The following is a 20,396-nucleotide window of genomic DNA, read 5'->3' as shown; positions in this document are numbered from 1 at the left end:
TGCTGATTTATGGATCTACTGGCTCGAAAATTGAGGCACAAAAAATGAGGCACCCAAAAAAAACAGACAACCCAATTGAGCTCTCGAAAAACCCACCAAGAATCTGCAATCAAAAAAATTTTGCGCACCGAAAATTAGGGTTTTGGGCAAAACCCTAGTCGACGGCTTGGAAGGTCAATTTTGCAAAAAAATGGCGAATTTTGGATAAAAGAACACTCGAAAAAGGCGGATTTGTTTCCCAGATTGCGACTTCAAGCTGAGACAATGCTAAACACAAAGTTTGACCTCCAAACGGTGGCCGTGAGTCAGAAATAAGCCCATGAGTTCAAAGACCAGAGCCGTAGTGCGAGTTTTAGACAAGACAATCTGTGATTTAATCCAGTAAAAAACAAGCCTAATACCAGTAAATCGCGATTTGGATGAGTTCGGCCCAAAAAAATTGTGATTTGGAGAGGATTTTGGGCAAAAGAAATCGCGATTTGCAGATACCAATTGAGAATGGTAAAAAACAACCATGATTTCCACTCGATTTGCAAACCCTAGTTCAAGAATTTCTCTAGGTAGAAAACCCTAGGTGGGTTTTTGGAGAAATTAGCTGAAATAATTTTGGTAAAATTTAAACAAATCATTTCAAGAAGAAATTATAAATATTTTTGAAAAAATTTAAGTTTTAGCTCTGATACCATATTATGAGGCAATTGGTAAATCACTGATACCGATTCGTGGCCCTAGTGCCTGGCTTCCGCATCCGATACGGACGGATGCGGGAAGCCTCCGAATGCGCTACAGGTGCTGCCCGGAAGCCACCCCAGGCATCTGGATGCGGGTGGAAGCTGATACTCAGCTTCCACCCGCATCCGGATGCCTGCGGGTGGCTTCCGGGCAGCATCCGCAGGGAATCCAAGAGCATCCAGACGCATCCGCGGTAGTTATGCGGAAAACCAATAAAATAATGTATATTTTAACTTAAAACTGTGAAACAACATGTGACTAAAAGCATTTTTTAAAGCATTTTTTCACAATAAAACCCTAAAACGACCCTAGAAGACAACATAGAAGCATTCACAAGAGTCATTTTAGAGTTTTGTTTGCACCTTCAGCCACTCCTTCATTGTGAAGCTAAGTTCAGCATTTTCGAAGAGGATCGATCAAAGAGGGAGAGATATCTTTCTCAAAGAGGTTTAAACCATTCAAGGTAAGTGATCAATCCTTTTCTTGAGTATTTAGATGAATTTTTTTGAGTTTTTGATGACTTTTTTAAGTTCTTGAAGATTTTTTAAAAGTTTTTTTTCAATTTTTTTTTTTGAAAGATATGTAGAAGCAACTTTGGGTATCTATTTTAGTAGTTTTTCTCACTTCTTTCCACTTGTATGCATGATCATTGATGTTCATCGTTGTTAGGAACTAATTAAAATTTACTTATTTTCTTATAAAATAGGTTGCAAAAAACTAGGCAAGAATGGATACCGGTGGTAGTGCTAGTCAAAGTTCAATAGGGGCCCAAAGAGGGGAAGGCACTGATAATTTCAAAATCGATGTAGGTTCTCCTTTGTGGAGACATACAACACGGATATTGCAAGTTTCAGGAGGTGGCTCATACTATTGGAAGTGCAATTATTGTCAAAGTAACAAAGGAAAACCTTTCAATAGCTCATATTCTCGAGTGAAGCTTCATTTTATGGGCCCTGCTGGCAAAGGATTTGGAATGTGCAAAGGCAAAAATGGTACTGGGATGACTAGCGCGGAAATACTTTCATGTGTAAGAGAACAAGAAGCTGCTGATGCATTGATCAATAGATCAAAAAAAAGCTACTATCAAGGTCCTTCCTCAAAGAGCAAGCCAAAGACACCCACTGAACCAATGGCATCCTGCCAACACCCATTCTTGCAAGTACCTGTGCTAGAAGAGGATGAGGAAGAAGTGGAAATTTTAACCCGTAAAAGAGGCCCATTGGACACCGCATTTAAAATGGGGGCAAGAGACCGCACTGATGAAGCTATTGCACGTTGCCTCTATGCGAATGGGCTTTCTTTCAACTTGGTGAGATCACCATATTGGAAGGAAATGGTGGCAGCAATCAAAGAATCACCAGCTGACTACACAAGCCCGGGCTATGAAAAGGTGTGTACAACTTTATTGCAACAAGAGAGGGCACATATAGAGAGAGACCTTCAACCAATCAAAAAATCTTGCAAAACTTTGGGTCTAACTATTGTGTTAGATGGTTGGAAGGATACAAGAAACCGGCCACTGATTAATGTGATTGCAATTTCCCCCAAAGGGGCAATGTTTTTGAAGGCCATTGATTGTGAAGGGCAAGTAAAGGATTCGGAATTCATTTTTAGAATTCTCATTGAGGCCATTAAGATGGTGGGTAGTGAGAATGTGGTACAGGTGGTCATTGACAATGCCAAAAATTGCAGGGGGCGGGTACTTTAGTTGAGAGTCGGTATGACCATATTTTTTGGACTCCATGCACTGTTCACTCTCTTAACTTGATCATGCAAAGGATTGGCACTGAAGTAGATTGGGTGAAGAAAATATATGAAGGGGGGGAGGACATACAGATGTTTGTGACCAACTACCACATGTCACAATCCATTTTTAGAACATACTCCAAATTGGAGTTGCTGAAGGTAAATTAATTTTTTTAAATTACTAAGTTTCATGGTTTTGTAGTTTAGTTAAAAATTGAAATTTATAATTATATTGTCAATTGACATATTGTTAACTTGCTTAGGTTGCTGAGACTCGTTTTGCATCTCATACAATCGTTATGAGACGACTCCTCAAGGTAAAAGATGCATTAAGTCAAATGGTCATTGGTCATCAATGGGGTGTATGGAAGATCTCAAATTCAGAAAGAGCACAAAGGATCAGGAATTTGATCCTGAATGAGAGTTGGTGGGCTCGTGTGGCATATGTATTGGATTTCACCGAGCCCATCATGACTATGCTCCATTTTGCTGATACAAATACACCTTGCTTAGGGAATGTGTATGATGGCATGGACACCATGGTTGAGAAGGTAAAACATTCTATACAAGCACATGAGAGTGACCCCACACAATGTGAAGCCTTATGCAAACAAGTGCAAGCAATTATCAACCATCGCTGGAATAAGATGACTACCCCATTGCACCTCCTTGCATATGCCTTATCTCCTAGGTACTATAGTGAGGAGATAGCTGGTATGCCGGGTAGAGTTGCACCATTTGCGGATGAGGAGGTTGCTGAGGGGTGCCACAAAGCCCTTTCAAGACTCTTCCCACTAGAAGAAATGCATAAAAAAGTGAGGGAAGAATTTGGGTTGTTTGCTTCGGGGTTAAAGCATTCTCCATTTGCACTAAAGGACCAAAATAGAATGGGAGCTATCACATGGTGGTACATGTATGGTCAACCTTTCAAGCATCTTCAACCTCTTGCAATCAAAGTCCTATCACAAGTAAGTTTTTTATTTTGTTTTGTAAATTTGTTTTAAAATTTTATGTTTACACTTGCATTGTAGAATTTAGTGTTTCACACATTCTATAAAATTAATTTGATTTTCATTTGTATGTTTTGTGACAACTATATAGGTTTCTAGTTCTTCTGTTGCTGAAAGGAATTGGAGTACATACTCCTTTATCCATTCGGTGAAGCGCAACCGGTTAGGCTCCAAGAAAGCTGAGGACTTGGTCTTTGTCCACACCAACTTGCGTCTTTTGTCACTTAAGAATGATCATTACAAGGAAGGGGCAACAAAGCTTTGGGATGTAGCCCCTGAGTGTGCAGATTTGGATGCAACACTTCATGATCTTGTTACTGTTGGAGACGGTGATGTTAGTGTGGCACATGGTGCATCTAGCATAAGTGGAACCATGCTTGGTTCAAATTATCTTTCAGCAGTTGGAGATGACAATGAGAATGTGGATTTTCTTGCAAATCCCTATGATTCAGAGCCAGACTCTGATTGATTGAATCTTCAGACTTCAATCATTTACCATGTTTTTAAATTCTATTTTGTTGGAATCTTGAACATGACCTATTTGAACTTATTGTTTAAGAGTCAAGACTAAACGCTAATGTTGGACAAGCACATATTGATATTGATATATGAATATCATATGAATTTTGAAATATCTTGAATTTTGTTTAAGCGTTCAGTTAACTGTTAAGTATCATAGATTCATAGTCATATTATGCTTTATCAAATGATTTGTTTTTGTATATTTCTTGCATTTCTTTGCATATGTTAATATTATAATATATATTTATATACGTTTCCTCCGGCATCCGCATCCAAAAAAAAAAAAAAAATCCCCGCATCCCGTATCCGCTTCCAGAATCCGCATCCGAATCGGTAACTTAGTGGTAAATACTTACTTGATTTTAACAAAGACTAAAAGGTCAATATATACAAAAGAATGAGACGATGTTTCCTTAGGAAACGATCGTAAAGAATAGAAACATTCTATTCTAGAGAAAGCAAAAAATGAAAGCAAACTAAAGCTTAAGATATTTACATGAGATAACCATTAACTAATAATAGACAATTTTATCTATTATTGCAATAGTTGGACCCATTAAACATTTGAACCGGTTCAACTAGTTCAATGTTTAGAAGGTTCAATAGTTTGTTTCCTTTACTTGACTGAAATTTAACACAATACTTTAATGAAAAAGGGTATGACTCCAATTTGGACCATACATAATTTCATTTTTAAATAAAAATGGGGTCTAGGTAACAATATGTAACCATATTCCTCCTAGATAAGGTCACATAATCCCTCACTTCACACTAGGCATCTTACTGCAAATATTCTAAAAGATGCTAGCAAAAGCATGTAATGTCCCCTATTTCAAACTAAATGAAATGAGAGGACTTGAAGCCTATTTTTATTGCCCCAAGATTAAAGGGTAAATTTGCAAGGAAATAGAATATATTAAGTTTAAAGCTTAAAACTTCTAGTTTTGATAGTGTTTGTTCTTTAGCATCAACGTTTCGGATCACACTTTGTGATCCATCATCAAGATGTGAGAGCAAAGAGCATGTAGGATATGTAAACATAAGATGCCAAACAAAATATCCTCTTTGCTCTTACTATTACAATAATAGATAGTTTCTATTATTATTATTTATAAGTTTATGGTTATCTATTGTAATCTCCAATATATATTAGAATGTTTCTAATATTTAGTTTCATGTATCTAGAATAGAATGTTTCTATTCTTTACAATTGATTCCTAAGGAAACATCGTTCATTCTTTTGTATATATTGATCTCTTGATCATTGCTAATACGAAGCACGTATTTTACCAATTACTTACTATACTATGATATCAGTGCCAATTTTTTTTGAAAATAAACCATGCACAAGGCTTTCCTGTTACAAATCGCGTTTTTTTGAAATAGACATTTTCTACCTTTGCAGGGTTTCAAAGTTGTTGGATTTTGCAAGCATATCTCCTGCTCCTGTGTCTTTTGACTGCAAATTGTGTCTGTACTAACACCTTTTTTGGCCCTGATATGCAGAGTTTTGATGCCAAAACATCGCATTTTATACTGGTCGCCGCAACGGGTTTATGCTCGTGGTTTTGGATGGGATTTTGTAAAGTTTCTATCAGATTTCAGAATATTTATTTAATTTCAGTATAATGCTCACAGTTGATCTATTTGATTGCAGGTTTGAATGACAATGAATTGGTTCAGAATGTATATGTCATAATTATTCTTCAAGTTTGATTTACACTCCTTCAAATCTGCCTTGTATTAATAGATTTTGATACTTAGCAAGTTTGGGCAGATTGAATATACATATATCACGAAAGGGTAATGGGCATGTCTCTAAATGGAGACATGATCATTCACGATCATACCCGATTGGAATTAACAAGTAATAATCACCAATCAAAGATCATTATATGTTTACCATCAATAATGATATCAATAACCAATATGGTGTTGATCGCAGCCCAATTTGAAGCATTCAAATCAATATTGATTCAAAATAAGGATCAGTATAAATAAGATACCGCTGTGATACAATCAGAATATATATATGATATCGGTTATGATGTAGAGAACAACAAATATACAATTGATAAATTCAGAATATATACATGTGTATATATATCAGTATGTACTCATATATATATATATATATATATATATATATATATATATATATATATATATATATATGTATGTATGTATGTATGTATGTATGTATGTATGTATGTATGTATAGATTCTGATATCAATTACAAATATTGTCTAACCGAAGCTACAAACTTCAACAGATTTCCAGTTTTTATGTGGTGTTTTAAGCTCCTTGGGGCGACATCTAGGGTTTCTTCAACCCTCAACACCAGATTTGCGCCTAGAATTAGCATTTTTTCTGCAAATCTGCCATTGTTTGGAGCTTGTTTTGCAGCCGAATAGGGTTTTGCTCTAAACCCTAATTTTTTAGACCAAATCCAAATTATTAATAAATTTTCTTGGTGGGTTTTTTGAGAGCTCAACTAAGTAGTTAGAATTTTCTAGGTGCCTCGATCTTCGAACCAGTGAATCCAAAACCTGACAACATCTTCTTTCTTGGTTTTTTGAGCTCTCTTCTGGGTACCTCTTCATTTTATCTAGGTCTTCCAAAATTTTGCCTTGAAGTACGTCCATTAACAGATTTTCACATTTTTCACTAAAAAATGCACTATGGCATCTTTGACAAACAATCAACTCAATGGAAATTGAAAATTCAATGTCGAAATTATAGCACATGGAAGCAACAGATGTTAACAATCTTTGACTATTGGAATGCGGATCAGATTGTTTTGGGTGTTACATAACGTCTAACTGCAGTCAATATTGATCAAAATAATCGGGAGACAATGATCTTTCTCAAATTATCTATAGCTAATGATCAGCTCCCTCAGATTGCATACGACAAAACAACTGTCAAGATATGGGTGCATCTCAAGAAACTTCTGAGACTTCAGACAAAAGCAAAACCTTCTTTCTCAAGAACACTTAGTTTTCTATCGTCATGGATGAGGGAAAATCGCTCCAAGAACACCTAAATAGGATTCAGGAAATCCATGATCAGTTGCTTGCTATTGGATGCAAGATGGAGGAAGAGGACATTGTTATCATAACCCTCAGAAGTTTACCCATGTCCTACAAGCATCTTATCAAGACTCTCAACATCACTTCTATTAATGTTGATCTGAAGTTCACAAATCTCTGCACAATTTTGCTTTAGCAAGATCGGTGGAAACAACAATTCGGTAATAGTTCCAACTCCACCTCCACAGAGCAAGCCTTTGCTGCTAAATCCTTTCAAAAGGATGAAGGCAAGTCTCATTCACAACAGTCTTCTCAACAAAAGTCTTCTGTTCAAGCTTCAAAAGGCTCTATGAAAAAGAACATTCAATGCAACTATTGCCACAAGTATGGTCACATGAAGGTTGAATGTCGGAAACACTTAGCTGCCCAATCTAAACAATATGATTTATCTCCCAAAGCGAATAGTGCAATGCACACTGAGCAAATAGAATCTAACCTTTACGCCTTCATGGCTAAAAAACCTGCAAATCATGTGAAGTTGTCTGCCTGGTGCATTGATTCAAGTGCCTCTCGTCATTTCACCCACCGCAAAAACCAGTTCACTAATTACCAGCCTTATTCAAATTCTTTTATTTTTGGTGGAGGAAAAGAGTACATCGTTGTCAACAAAGGCAACATTCGGATTCAATCTGTTGGGAGGAATCTCATTTTCCTCGATGTGTACTATGTTCTAGGGATGGAACTAAATCTACTCTCAATCAGTTAGTTGTTGCGACACTCTCCACAGTTGGATGTCACCTTCAGTTCACATTAGTGCACCATCACTGATAGTGTGACTCAGTCTATTGTTGTAATGGGTCTTGAGAATCATGGTCTTTTCAGACTTACTAATTCTAGTGATTCTCAGGACTTAGCTATGGCTGCTCAGTAGTCTTATGTCAGCACTTTGGCATCAGCGGTATGGGCACTTGAATGTGCACTATCTCTCTTAGCTTGCTCGTGGAGAACTTGTCCTCAAATTGCCAAAGATTCAAGCTCAACAACTTGAAGTTTGTGATGCATGCAAGGCTGGGAAGCAACATCACACACCTTTCACCAATGGCGATTGATGGCGAGCTTCTCAGGTACTTCAGCTTGTTCATGTCGATATCTGCAGCCCTATGGCCACTCCCTCTGTTGTTAGGTCCAAGTATTTTTAGTTGTTTGTTGATGATTTCAGGTAGAAAAATGTGGGTATATTTTCTTAAAACAAAATTAGAAGCATCTATTGTAGTTCAGAAGTTTAAACCTTTAGTTGAAAAGGAGTCTAGGATATCTATTATTACTCTTAGGTCAAAAAAGGGGGAGGGGACGCAGAGGGGGCGAGTTTTGTTCTAATGAATTCTCTAGCTTCTGTGATACTCATGGCATCAAGAACTTGTTAACCACACACCACAGTAGAACAATGAAGTTAAACATCGGAACAGAACAATCACCGAGATGGCTTGATCCATGCTTGAACACAGACATGTTATGAAGAAGTTTTCGGTAGAAGTAATTAAATTGTAGTTTATCTTTTGAACTGATCACCCACAATAGTGGTCAAAGGTAAGACTCTGGAAGAGACTTGGTCAGGTCGCAAGCCTAGAATCAGTCACCTGAAGGTTTTTGGCTCTTGCTTTTGTTTGGACCCCTAATGCGTCACGCACCAAGTTGGATACCAAGAGTCAAAAACTCATACTTGTTCGATACAGTTGTCTTCACAAAGCATACCGCTTCCTGGACACTAAGGCATCTTGTCTCATGTACAGTCGTGATGTAATCTTTGTTGAGCAACAAGGACCATACATGCTTGTTTCTCTTGTTCCTAATCCAAGAGACCAACCTATCAAGCTCATGATTTGGGAGTTTGGCTTCCATTAAGTCCAACTGATGGGAGGGCTCCTACAACTCTAGTTATACCAATGATTCCTGTACACCTTCGGCTTCTCCTGTAGGATCACCTAGATATGTAAATCCTTCACCTGAATTTGATCTCAATTCTTCTGATGAGTAAGCTGATTATAGAGCATCTTAAGATACTAATGTTCGTCATTCTCCTTCCCGACCTAAGTGGTGGGCTAAGACAATTGTTGATCTTAGAGATGATGAGCTCATTGATGGGAGAACTGCTTGGAAAAAGAGCAAACCTACAAAGTTAGTTAACTTTGCTCTCATGGCCAACATTAACAGTATGTTTGAACCTCAAACATATTTTGAAGCTAAAGGAATTCCAAAGTGGGAATAGGCCATGACATCTGAACACCAGAGCCTACTGAAGAATAACACTTACAAAATCAAATACAATTCTTATGGTACTTTGGATAAGTACAAAGCTCGTTTAGTTGCAAAGGGCTTTTCTCAGTGTCAGGGCATTGATTATGAGAAGACCTTTGCTCCTATTGCAAAAATGAGCACAATCAAATTAGTCCTAGCCATGGAAGCACAGTTTGGCTAGAAGGTCTATTAGATGGACATCAAGAGTGCTTTACTAAATTGTGACTTGCAAGAAGAGTTATACATGACGTAGCCTCCTAGTTTCAAGGTTGTTGGTAAAGATCACCAGTTCTTAGACTAGTGAAAGTTCTCTATGGTTTGAAGTAGGCCCCTAGGGCATGGTACATGAAAATTGATAAGTACCTCAGTGATAAGGCTTCAAAAAGAGTTCTTCAAACTTAAACTTGTACATCAAGATTACTCATAGTGACATCATCCTACTGGTCATTTATGTGGATTATTTGATCATCACTAGAAGTTCAGCATCTTTAATTAAGGGAATCAAATCGAACTTGGGCTCATGCATTATTGCCTAGGTGTTGAGATTTGGCAGCAGTCTACTAGTATATTCATTTCTCAGTCCAAATATGCCAGGGCTTTGTTAGACAAATTTCGTATGCAGGATTGCAAGCCTACATCTACACCCATGGAGAAAGGTCTGAAGTTATCAGCCAAGTCTGATTCTCCTCCAATTGATGATACTACATACAGGCAACTAGTAGGCAGCCTCATCTACCTCTCTACTACTAGACCTAATATCAGCTTCGCAATCAGCTACACCTCATGTTTTATGACAGCTCCTAAGGCTGATCATTGGATGGTAGCAAAGCGTGTGCTTTGTTATGTGAAGGGTACTACTTATTATGGACTTCTTGACTCTTCGAGTTCTAATCGTAAACTCGGTGGGTTACAAATTCAAACTAGGTAGGTTTTATTGATGATAAAAAGTCAACTTCTAAATGTGTTCAGTTTGGGTTTCATTGACATCACACGGACCAATAAGAAGCAACATGCAGTTTCTCTCTCCTCTACAGAGGTTGAATACAAAGGGATAGTCGAGGCAGGTTGTAAAGTTGTTTAGCTTTGTCGAATGCTTGGTGATATGCAGATGTCACAAGCAGACTCGACAACTTTGTTTATTGATAATCAAGGTGTTATCAAGTTAGCTCGAAATCCAATCTTCCATGAACGAATTAAGCATGTGGATGTTCACTGTCACTACATACGACAGTGGGTTGAAGACAGGACAATTGACTTGCAGTGGATTCCTACAGTGGATCAGGTTGCAAACATTCTCACCAAGCCTCTTTATCCAGATAAGTTTGTCCAATTCAGAGGACAGCTTGGTGTTGTGGATAGATTAACCATTAAGGGAGGGTAATATGATAATAGATAGTTTCTATTATTATTATTTATTATTTAATGGTATCTATTGTAATCTCCTAAAAATATTAGAATGTTTCTAATATTTAGTTTCTTGTATCTAGAATAGAATGTTTCTATTATTTATGATTGTTTCCTAAGGAAACATGATTCATTCTTTTGTATATATTGATCTCTTGATCATTCTTAATATGAAGCAAGTATTTTACCAATTACTTCCTGTAATACTTACATCCTGATGATGGATCACAAAGTGTGATCCGAAACATTGATGCTAAAAAACAAGCACAGTCAAAACCAGAAGTTTTAAGCTTTAAATTCAAATGGATTGTGGAAATCTGATAAATTTGATTTGTTAGGTTGTCTCAAAGGTATCTCAAGTTATAAATTTGGAAAAGGACATTTAATCTATTTTCTTAAATGGGGACAAAAAGCAAATAAAAATTCAGTTAAAAGGAATATTCAATTAATAATTTTATTTTTTTTAAAGAAAAATGATGAAAATTCAAATAAAATAAAAATAGAGCTTTTGAATTACTTTCAGGATTAGATTGAAACGGAATTATTAAAAAAAATGGAAAAAGAAAATCATTCTATCATTATTAATTTCTAGAAACCTTTGCTGTGGAATCCTGGTTTAACATCTCTCCCGAAGAATGAAAACCCACTGTGATTATCAAAACTTGATGCATGAAAATCTTCTGATTCTCTTCATTGGCTTAAAACAAAGGTCCAATTTGGGCATTACATGCTTTTGCAGGTTTAGCAGGTCAGAAAATTCAGAAAACATTTCATTAAATTTGCAGTACTGTGGTTCAGAATAAATGAAGGAATTATATTTATTTTGCTAAACAAATTTTCCATCCTTACCTACAAGACTCCATGTGATCAAAAAAATCTCCTCCCCGCCCATAAGAAATAAAAAAGAGAAACCATGCAGCAACCCCTCATTGTAGAATCTATTGCACCAATGGTAGATGGTGGAAACTGAATATAGAAGCTGGTCCATGATCATTGAACAATATTATCTACTTAAAAAGATACAAAACCAAAGGTGTATGCAAGATACAAAACCGATATACAAAGGAATATGAGGGATGGAAGATGAAGATGTGTGAAGTCTTTGCTCAGATGTCCCCATATCAGTACCAAAAGCTGCACAAAGGCCAGACTAGTGAAAATGACAGTCCAGGATCCGGAAGAAGAAGAGATCTTGTGATGAATGATGAGGTAGAGATGAAGGTAGTGATGAGACTTTAAATCTGATAATTTCAAATTTACAATCCTTCAATTGTTCTTTTAGAGGCTTCAATTTGATGATGAAGTCCTGTATTGTCAAAATGGCATGGGCTGAGACTTATTAGTTCATTTTCCAACAAATCTTCCTTAATTTCATTTGTTTGCCCAAACAATTCTGACAACAAATTCCACACAACCATAACCCAAGTTCTCAATGAGAAAAAAATCAGGAGAGAAATACAAGCACAGATACCCAATGGCTTCTTAAAAACTATTCGACCAATTATACCTTCTGACTTCATCTTTGGTTGATTCACCATCAAGCCTATTAACTATCCTATACAACCTTTCTAATATCACCCTGATTCAAAAATTAAATTATTAATATATCAAGGTGATTTTAAGAAGGCCCCATTTGGAATAGCTGCTACATGACAAGAGAGGGTTACTTTTTAATAAAATGTCATTTTTGCCACCAAAGGAATTAGATGTGCTGAATGAGAAAAACTGCGTCAGCACTAAAAGACAAAAAGATACCAAATTAAAGAAATTGCAAAAGACAACAAGGCAATGCTCGGATAAACTGATGAAGTTATAAAGGGACATTCAAAGAGTAGGTGACTCTTGGATAAATAATCTATTTGAGTCCAAGTAAGGAAAGGAAGACATAAATTGGTGAAAAAATAACTACTTATATTTCCAATGTACCAAGAATTAAGTATTTAACCAACCTGAGGACAAAATCCCTTTAGGCCTGAAATCAAAGGACACAAACTTACTTTCTATAGCTGAGTTAGTGAATGGGACTTGGCAAATTTTAGCAAATAAGTCAAAGACATTTAAAAGAGAGATAACACTGCAGGTTCTTGGAGAATTACAGCAGAGATATAATGATAAGTTTTACATTTTCTGAGATACATTACAAGCTTTTAATCTGTGTTAATGTGAGTTACATAATAATTATTAAAAACTACAAATTCTAGGTTAAATTTATACTTATAACTAATAATGCAACTATCCTTATGAATTAGGTTTTATTATGCTTAAAGAAAACAAGGAGATTTTCAAAACGGGTATAATAGGACATATTTCTAAATATGATATTGAGGGCAATATCTGTTGCAGAAAATCTAATTTTGAAAATTAGAAATCACATATTACAGCCATATTTGTGCCTTGATTCTGCCAACCTATGGAACAAGAGCTGATGCTATATACTGAATAGTAGATAGTAGTATATCAGAGCAAACACAATATGACAGAATGAAGGCACAATTTGACAAAAGACAAAAAGATGTAGCCAATGTTGGAAAAGTTGTCAATCTGAATGCAGGACAAAGGGAAATCTACCAAGCCCTTAAAGACATGATGGCAATGTTGATGCAAGTTATCTAAGGGCAAAAAGCTCTTGGAGTGCCAAAATCATCTACTAGAAGTGCATCAGAGGTATTGGTTCTTTGCTCAATGCCTTCCAGCCCAAATTCCTTCAAATAAGCAAAGATTCACCAAAAGAAGAGACAACTGATTTAATAAAATATTTCAATCGTCAATATTGAATGCAAAACTCTTGAGCCAAAAGTTCAGAATGATCTATCATTTGATACATTCTAATGTCCCTCAAACCCAAAAGATTCCAGTTCAGTATTAGGATAACATGCAGATATATTGATGAAAATGAAGAGGAATAGAAAAGAATTGAGAGAGAGAGAGAGAGAGAGCGGAAAACTCAAAAGATTATTATGGGGATCATCAAGAAGACTACATTACTAGAACTGTTAAATCCTAATACCACCAAAAAACATCCACCCGATGACACCTCTTTTGCGCCAGCAAGAGAAAAATTCCCGTACAAAAAAGAAAAATGAAAATAGAAACGAATTCCAAAGAAAGAAACTTTGCTTCTCATGTAAAGAAGCTTGGGAGCACAATCACATATACAAATTCACTTCATGGGGCAATGACAGAAAATCAAATGAAGATTTTATAGAAGATCATGGAACCAGTGGCAAGTAATCAGGAGACAAAATTACAAGATAAGGTCAAAGAAGAATTCACAGAACATAAGCCAAAAGAAGAAGAAAGGACAAAACCAAAACTGACAAAAATAAGTGAGCAAAAACAAAACGAATCACCATACAAATTTAAGATGAATGATCCTTGACAAAAAAAGGAATGCTAGTAAGTTCTACCAAACAAAATGTTTGTATTGATGGTGTATAATTGAACAGAGTCTTCCAAAACTTGAGCTTCTACCCCATAAAATAGATTTCCAGGATCACCATATTGACAGGAAAGTAATTGAAGGAAATGTTTTTGACTCTTAAAACTGAAATTATTTTTCACAAGGATAAAAATATCAAGGTTATCTCCACAATTCCTATTTTGACAAAGGAGGGTGGGCTCCTTATTGGCAGCCCAAGGCATGAAAAAGATGATCATGTTAAAAATTTGCTGCTTCCTCCTATGAGTCCACATGGAGTGCTTAACAAAACTGAAAAATGATAGTAGATTTTCATCTACTTCTTACATCAGAGAAGCATAGTTTAAGCATGATGGTGAGTTCATCTTCACATAAGGCAGCCCCTTGTAAGTTTGAATTTACAAGGACAAAACAAATAATGGAGGGGTTTGCAGAAGCTCTCTCACCCTTTTGATAGATTGAACAAATGGATGCGGCAACTCCCTCGGATGATTAATAAACCTAGTATTTGCAAAAGGTTCAGATGGAAGTAGTTGGAAGGTCAAATCTGAATTGCTTGAGGACAAGCAATTTCAAAGCAGACGGATTGTAATCTTCCCTTTTCAAATACAGTTCCATCATGATCTGAAAGCATATTTCACATTTCCTGTAGGCTTAGGGAAATAAACTATATTCTCTAAGGGTGTTGTATTAAACTCTAAAGAGCTCCTTAAGTGCTGTTAAAGTGGGAACCCACGATATGGAGCCATTTGTGTTAGGTAAATATTTTTTATTTCTTAAGTTGCATTGGCCGCAGGTTGTGAGTGAGGATCTTGTGGAGAGAAAAAGCGAAGAATTTGAATTTGTCTTGTGGAAAAAAAGTTGGGCACTCAAGTGACTTTTTCATCTAAGCCATGATGAAAGATGGTATGTTTGTTTTATTAATTGATTGCTTCAAATCAATTGGAGATCTTGTTCATCTGTCACTAGAGATTGGAGAATAGAAACTTGCAATTAGCATAACTAGATTAGTAAATGGAAACCCCTGGTTCAACCTGATGTCATTCCATGGAGAGATTGTGTTTGTGCTGCAACAAATTGCTAATTATATGATGAGTTCACAAGGCAAACATCACTGTTGGCAATGGTATTCCTTAAGTGTCCATGCTGCTTGCATCAGCTGACTGTCATGGTGCCACTTTTGCTTTTTTGGAAGCTCCTACAATGCCTATGTGTTTAGGTGATAGGTGGGGCTACCTTAGTGCCTATAGTTTGTAATGATTGCATGATTTATTTAGCACCATTCCATGGATTTGCTATATTTTTTAATAATAAAATTTTCTTCTATTGCTTCCAAAAAGCCTTAATAATAGTAAATTGATTAAAAGTTGAAATCACATTGATAGTAAGCATCATCAATTATCGTGGATGGTTGTGTAACGTGTTAATTTTTCCATATTATATTGTATTATTGAGGATTATATCTGTTGCAGTAGTTACTATTTTGTTGATTATATTTCATATAATATTTTTAATGGCGATATTAGAGGTGAAAATATAGATGGTGAAGTAGGAACCAACACATTGAATTGGTTTGGCATCAACACATTGAGTTGGTTTGGCACATCGTACAGAGAGCTAGGATATGAAGCCTATGCAATGGGGCTGGCTTCAGAGGCTATACCTGCAGATTTCCTTGGGAGAAGAGTGCATCAAAAGTGTTTGGAGGGGTAGTGAAGACCAGCAAAGAGGGCAAGGCACTGAGAAGGAAGAGATCCCACTTCTTGCAACAGAGAAGACAACAATAATCCCCATAGATGTATAAGAATAATTTAAATATTTTTAATATCTCACTATATTTAGCTAGTCCTAATTGATGGTCATTTGCGCTTTCTCTTTCTTTGCTCTTTCAGTTCTATTTAAAGATGTCTTTATTTAAATAACCTTGCTTTTTTGTTTGCGCTATAATCAGCGTCTGTAAACTCTGTTTAACAGTTCGTTGTTAATGCAATATTCATTCCGTTTTCTTTGTTTGTTCAGTTTTCAACAATTTCATGGTATCAGAACAGGTCTGAGCCTAAAGCACAGAAGAAGGGTCATGATATAGAAATAACCAAAGCCTTCGGTGAAGAGATTTGCATTGATCGACAAACCACCAATTTATAGAGCAAGATCCATGCAGGTAAGGAAGCTGAGGGAGAAGTAAAGTGTGGGGACAAGATTGAAAGGCAGCATCCCAAAGGCCTTGATGAAGTCATACATGGAGTTGATGGTGGGAAAGGGGATGGAGTAGAAATCCATCAAAAGAAGGGAGAGACAAGTTGAATAATAAAATGTATGGTCATCAACAAAACAGATAGTGGGATGTCTAGCGATAAGGGACACGGTGAGAGGGGGTGGATGAAACAAGTGAGAATTAGCAAGAAGGGTGAAGGGCATTGTGGCATGATCAGCAATTGCTGGGGAGATGTATGGAGACCGCAGATATGGAGCATGAGGGACCCACAAGTGCGAACACGATCCATGACACTTGCAGCACCGCCATGAGAAAAATGGGTGAATCTATCAAAATTAGGGGAGTGAGGAAGCCCATTGAGAATGTGGAGGATCTAAGATTCCCTTGATCGAAGATTTCTCCATAGATAATGATAGCAATATTCCTGTCAACAGAAACTCTCTATAAAACAAACTCCTCAAGATCCATCTCATGAAGACATAGCTCATCCTTTGCAAGATAATGAATGGGTGTCTAGAGGGTCACAATATGGTAATCAAAGTTTCACAAAAGAATGATATTGCAAGGTGTGGAGCATTTGGTGCTCTCTAGAGAAAGGTCCAGGTAGGGATGCCCATCATTGTGAATGCCAAAAGAAGATGAAGCAAGAGGGATGTAACTATCTGCAACGAAGACATCCCAAATGGGACTAGGTCCTCAATAAATCTGGAGCCACGTGCATATGGAGTGGACATCAGAAGCAACAACCAAACTCTTGGTCTGAAGATTTTCCACATGGGGCAAGCCACCCTCTAAAACCACAAACACCACAAGACCCTCAAGTCTCATAACAAAAGGCCATAATCCATTAATAACAAAGCAGATTGGGTACCTAGTATCCCTCATGAGAAAAAGGAATCATTCCACATAAGATATCTTGAATGTCTTAAGATCTTGGAACATCTGTGCATTCAGCCAATTGCAGTACCCATACTAGCTTTGCTTTCTATCTGAGATTGCAACCATAACTTCTTGGGAAAGAATGATGATTTATGTGATGTCTGAAAATGTTATTTATGGTAAAATTCAACTTAGGAAATATTCAATTAAGTGTGGTATCAAAGCCACAACATTTTAAAATGCTGTCTCCCTGCCTCTTGTCAAAGCGAATAGTGAGTCTATTGATTATCTAAGCTGTATGACTTGTGACTGAGCTACAAAGAGATTTCAAACTTCTTTCTAGACTCCTTTCTTTCTTTGCAATTATTTTCTGTTCACTTTTAGTTTCCAGATTTAGGAAAATAACAGTCACATCAGAGCCATAAAAAATTAAAATGTTATCTTAACCCCTCTTGTCAAAGATAGCATCGAATCCTCTATTAAGTATATAATCTGTGCGACTTGTGACCAAGTGAACCAGATTTAGGAAAATAACAGTCAAATCAGAGCCACAATAATTTAAAATGTTAGCTTACCCCCTTTTGTCAAAGTTAGCATTGAATCCTCTATTGAGTATCTAATCTGTATGACTTGTGGCCAAGTGACAAAAGATTTTCTTTATACAATTTACTTTCTGCTGCAATTCTTTTCTGTTCCTTACAAGCTTCCCGAATTAGGCGACTAAAAGTTGCAAGAGAGAGACAATATTTTAAGCTATTGTCTACCCCTCTTGTCAAAGTTAGCATCCAGCTCTCTATTAACTATCTAAGCTGCATGACTAGTGGCCATGCTACAAAAACTTGGTTCGGTAGAAATGTATACTCAGATACAACAGGTCTTATATCTACCCAAGATTATGCTCTAGAGAATTTATTTTAATAATCTTAGTGCAAGAATAAAAATTTATCAATTTTCATGAACTAATTAGTTACTCAATCATAATACAGTTCTAACTTCTAATCAATGGCTTCGTGACTATTTAATGGTGTACCAAAGCATACATAATTGGAAGAATCGCTAAATTTGGTTTTCTACTTTTGATTGTAATTATCTATTTGGAGAGCCCGCATCTGGTTTCTTATCATTCATTCTGACGATGTACCACGATGCATGGTTTGAACAATTTTTCAATCATTTTGTATGTGATTTCTTGGAAAGCTTCATCTTTTTAACACGACAGCTTGACGTGTATAAGTTTAAAAGGGTATTTTTGTAAGAGGCCCTCAGTTGTTGAATAGAGCAGGAATATATGAAGCCTTTGTTTCCAATTTTCGATCTAGAAATCAGACTCAGTCTCAAATTAACTTGGACTACACTTATCTTTAGACTTTTCTTATAAAACACTTCAAGATATCGGAGATACTCTTCAGAATGTCAGATCGATTTCCTTACTTCTGATTAACAGATCAATAAACTTCGAGAATTTATCATTCAACGTAATGATTGTACAAGATTTGTTCACCATTTTGAATACACTTTGATAAAGATAATTTGGCCGAAGAATGCCAACGATTTTCATATTCGTTATCATATATTTCAAATCTTGGAGACTTCAACTGAGAACAACTAATTCGTAGAAACAACCGTCAAAAACAAATGAGCACATAACCTTATGCAGTCCTACCGACCAAAATTTACCCTTAAAATGTTATTTCAGTTCTTAGTTTTAATATTTTTTATTATTTTTATTATATTTAAAAGATATGTTACTTTCTTTCCAGGGCACTTCGTATCATGCACTCGTAAAAATTTAACAGATAAAAAACAAAAGAAACCTGACAGAACTAACAAAACTGCCAACAACGACATGAACCACAAGGCCAGAGTTCAATAATGAAAAATAATTTGTCGACGTCATCATATTTGCTAGCACTTGTATGAAACTAGATCTCTATAAAATTTTGCTTAAATTCGTTAATTTGAACCCAATATTTAAATTTAGAGAAATTTCAATGTAGTAGCTGCCACAAACGTGAAATATTTAAAATTTCAGTTTTAGCAACTGTGACAAAAAAGCATGAAGTGATTATGGATCAAAACTTTGACAATGTCTAAATGAAGAACTAAGCATGGCTCGACAGAAAAAGGGTATATTCAACTCTTCCTATTGTAGATAGATAGACAAGAAGATAATATGTATTGAGAACCTGAGTTAGTGCCCACCCATAATCAAACCAGATTGAAAGAGAGAATAATAAAGAAGCGAAAAGCAAATCCGAATAGAGGTATAAAAGGGAAAGCAGTAGGAGGAAGTGAAATGAAGACCTATGTTTGATTATGTGTACCTTGAGTTCCAGTGCAGAAGATTCTCGAAGGGCATTGATGGCATCCAAATCCGCTTGTTCTTTCTCAGTGAATGGTGTGCTGCCTTCTTCCATCCATAGTGCCATTTTATATTGAGTTTCACATATAAATGACTACAAATTTATGTGAAACTTGGAGAGTAAATCCTATCAAATAATTTAAGCGACTGCGAGAGCGCTGTTTGGCGCTTGAGTAAGTGAGAGCAAATTGTCTTCAATCTGGGAACTGATTGTTGTTGGACTCCCAATTTAGGTTTTGTTTCCTCTCAGTGCAGTCCCCGCTTAAGAAGATAAATTGTTTTCGGTTTGATAATGACAGATCTATTCCCTCATGCTGATACCGAAGGAAGTTTGAAAAAAATGATACCTATATTGAGACAGCGCGTCATTCTAATTCAAGAAGGAGTGAGCAGTGTATGAATTGAGTGGTCTGAATAATGTTTATGACATCAAACAGGCTAATGGAAGAAGACAGTAGGCTTAAGCAATTTTAATATTTATTTGTTTTTTCCATTTTCTATTATAGATCATAACTAAAAACCTTTTTTTTTTCAAAATTCTATTAAAGATTATATTAAAAAAAAAATTACCTTTTCGTTAATTTGATTTTCTTCAAATAAATTGAGATGATTTGATAATGAGCGCAAAGTTCATCATGGGTTGTGCATTCATTGGGAAAGTATCATTTATTTTTAACTGTTCCCATCTCACAAAACATGAAAATTCTCTCCTCCCATAACTCTTTGGACCTCTTCCATCTACCTGTCTCCCATTTAAGATGATGAGATATTGTCCTCAAT

At 36.2% G+C, this 20,396-nt stretch overlaps 1 protein-coding gene across 1 annotated transcript in view; it reads right to left on the bottom strand.

Moving 5' to 3' along the window:
- The window catches only part of TPR2 (Tetratricopeptide repeat (TPR)-like superfamily protein), a 102,603-nt gene extending 82,553 nt beyond the window's left edge, over positions 1-20,050 (bottom strand). Inside the window, exon 1 of the mRNA XM_089828570.1 lies at positions 19,579-20,050. Within this exon, the coding sequence (XP_089684696.1) occupies positions 19,579-19,683 (105 nt within the window). The 5' untranslated portion in view covers positions 19,684-20,050. The remainder of the gene's footprint in view (positions 1-19,578) is intronic.
- Between the last annotated feature and the right edge of the window lie 346 nt (positions 20,051-20,396).

Source organism: Cupressus sempervirens, chromosome 5 (genome assembly GCF_028749045.1).
Source record: "Cupressus sempervirens isolate cs-2001-9-10 chromosome 5, ASM2874904v1, whole genome shotgun sequence".
Taxonomy (NCBI): Eukaryota; Viridiplantae; Streptophyta; class Pinopsida; order Cupressales; family Cupressaceae; genus Cupressus; species Cupressus sempervirens.
The sequence above is the reverse complement of the archived record's forward strand: the minus strand, read 5'-3'. Positions and strand labels throughout refer to the sequence as shown.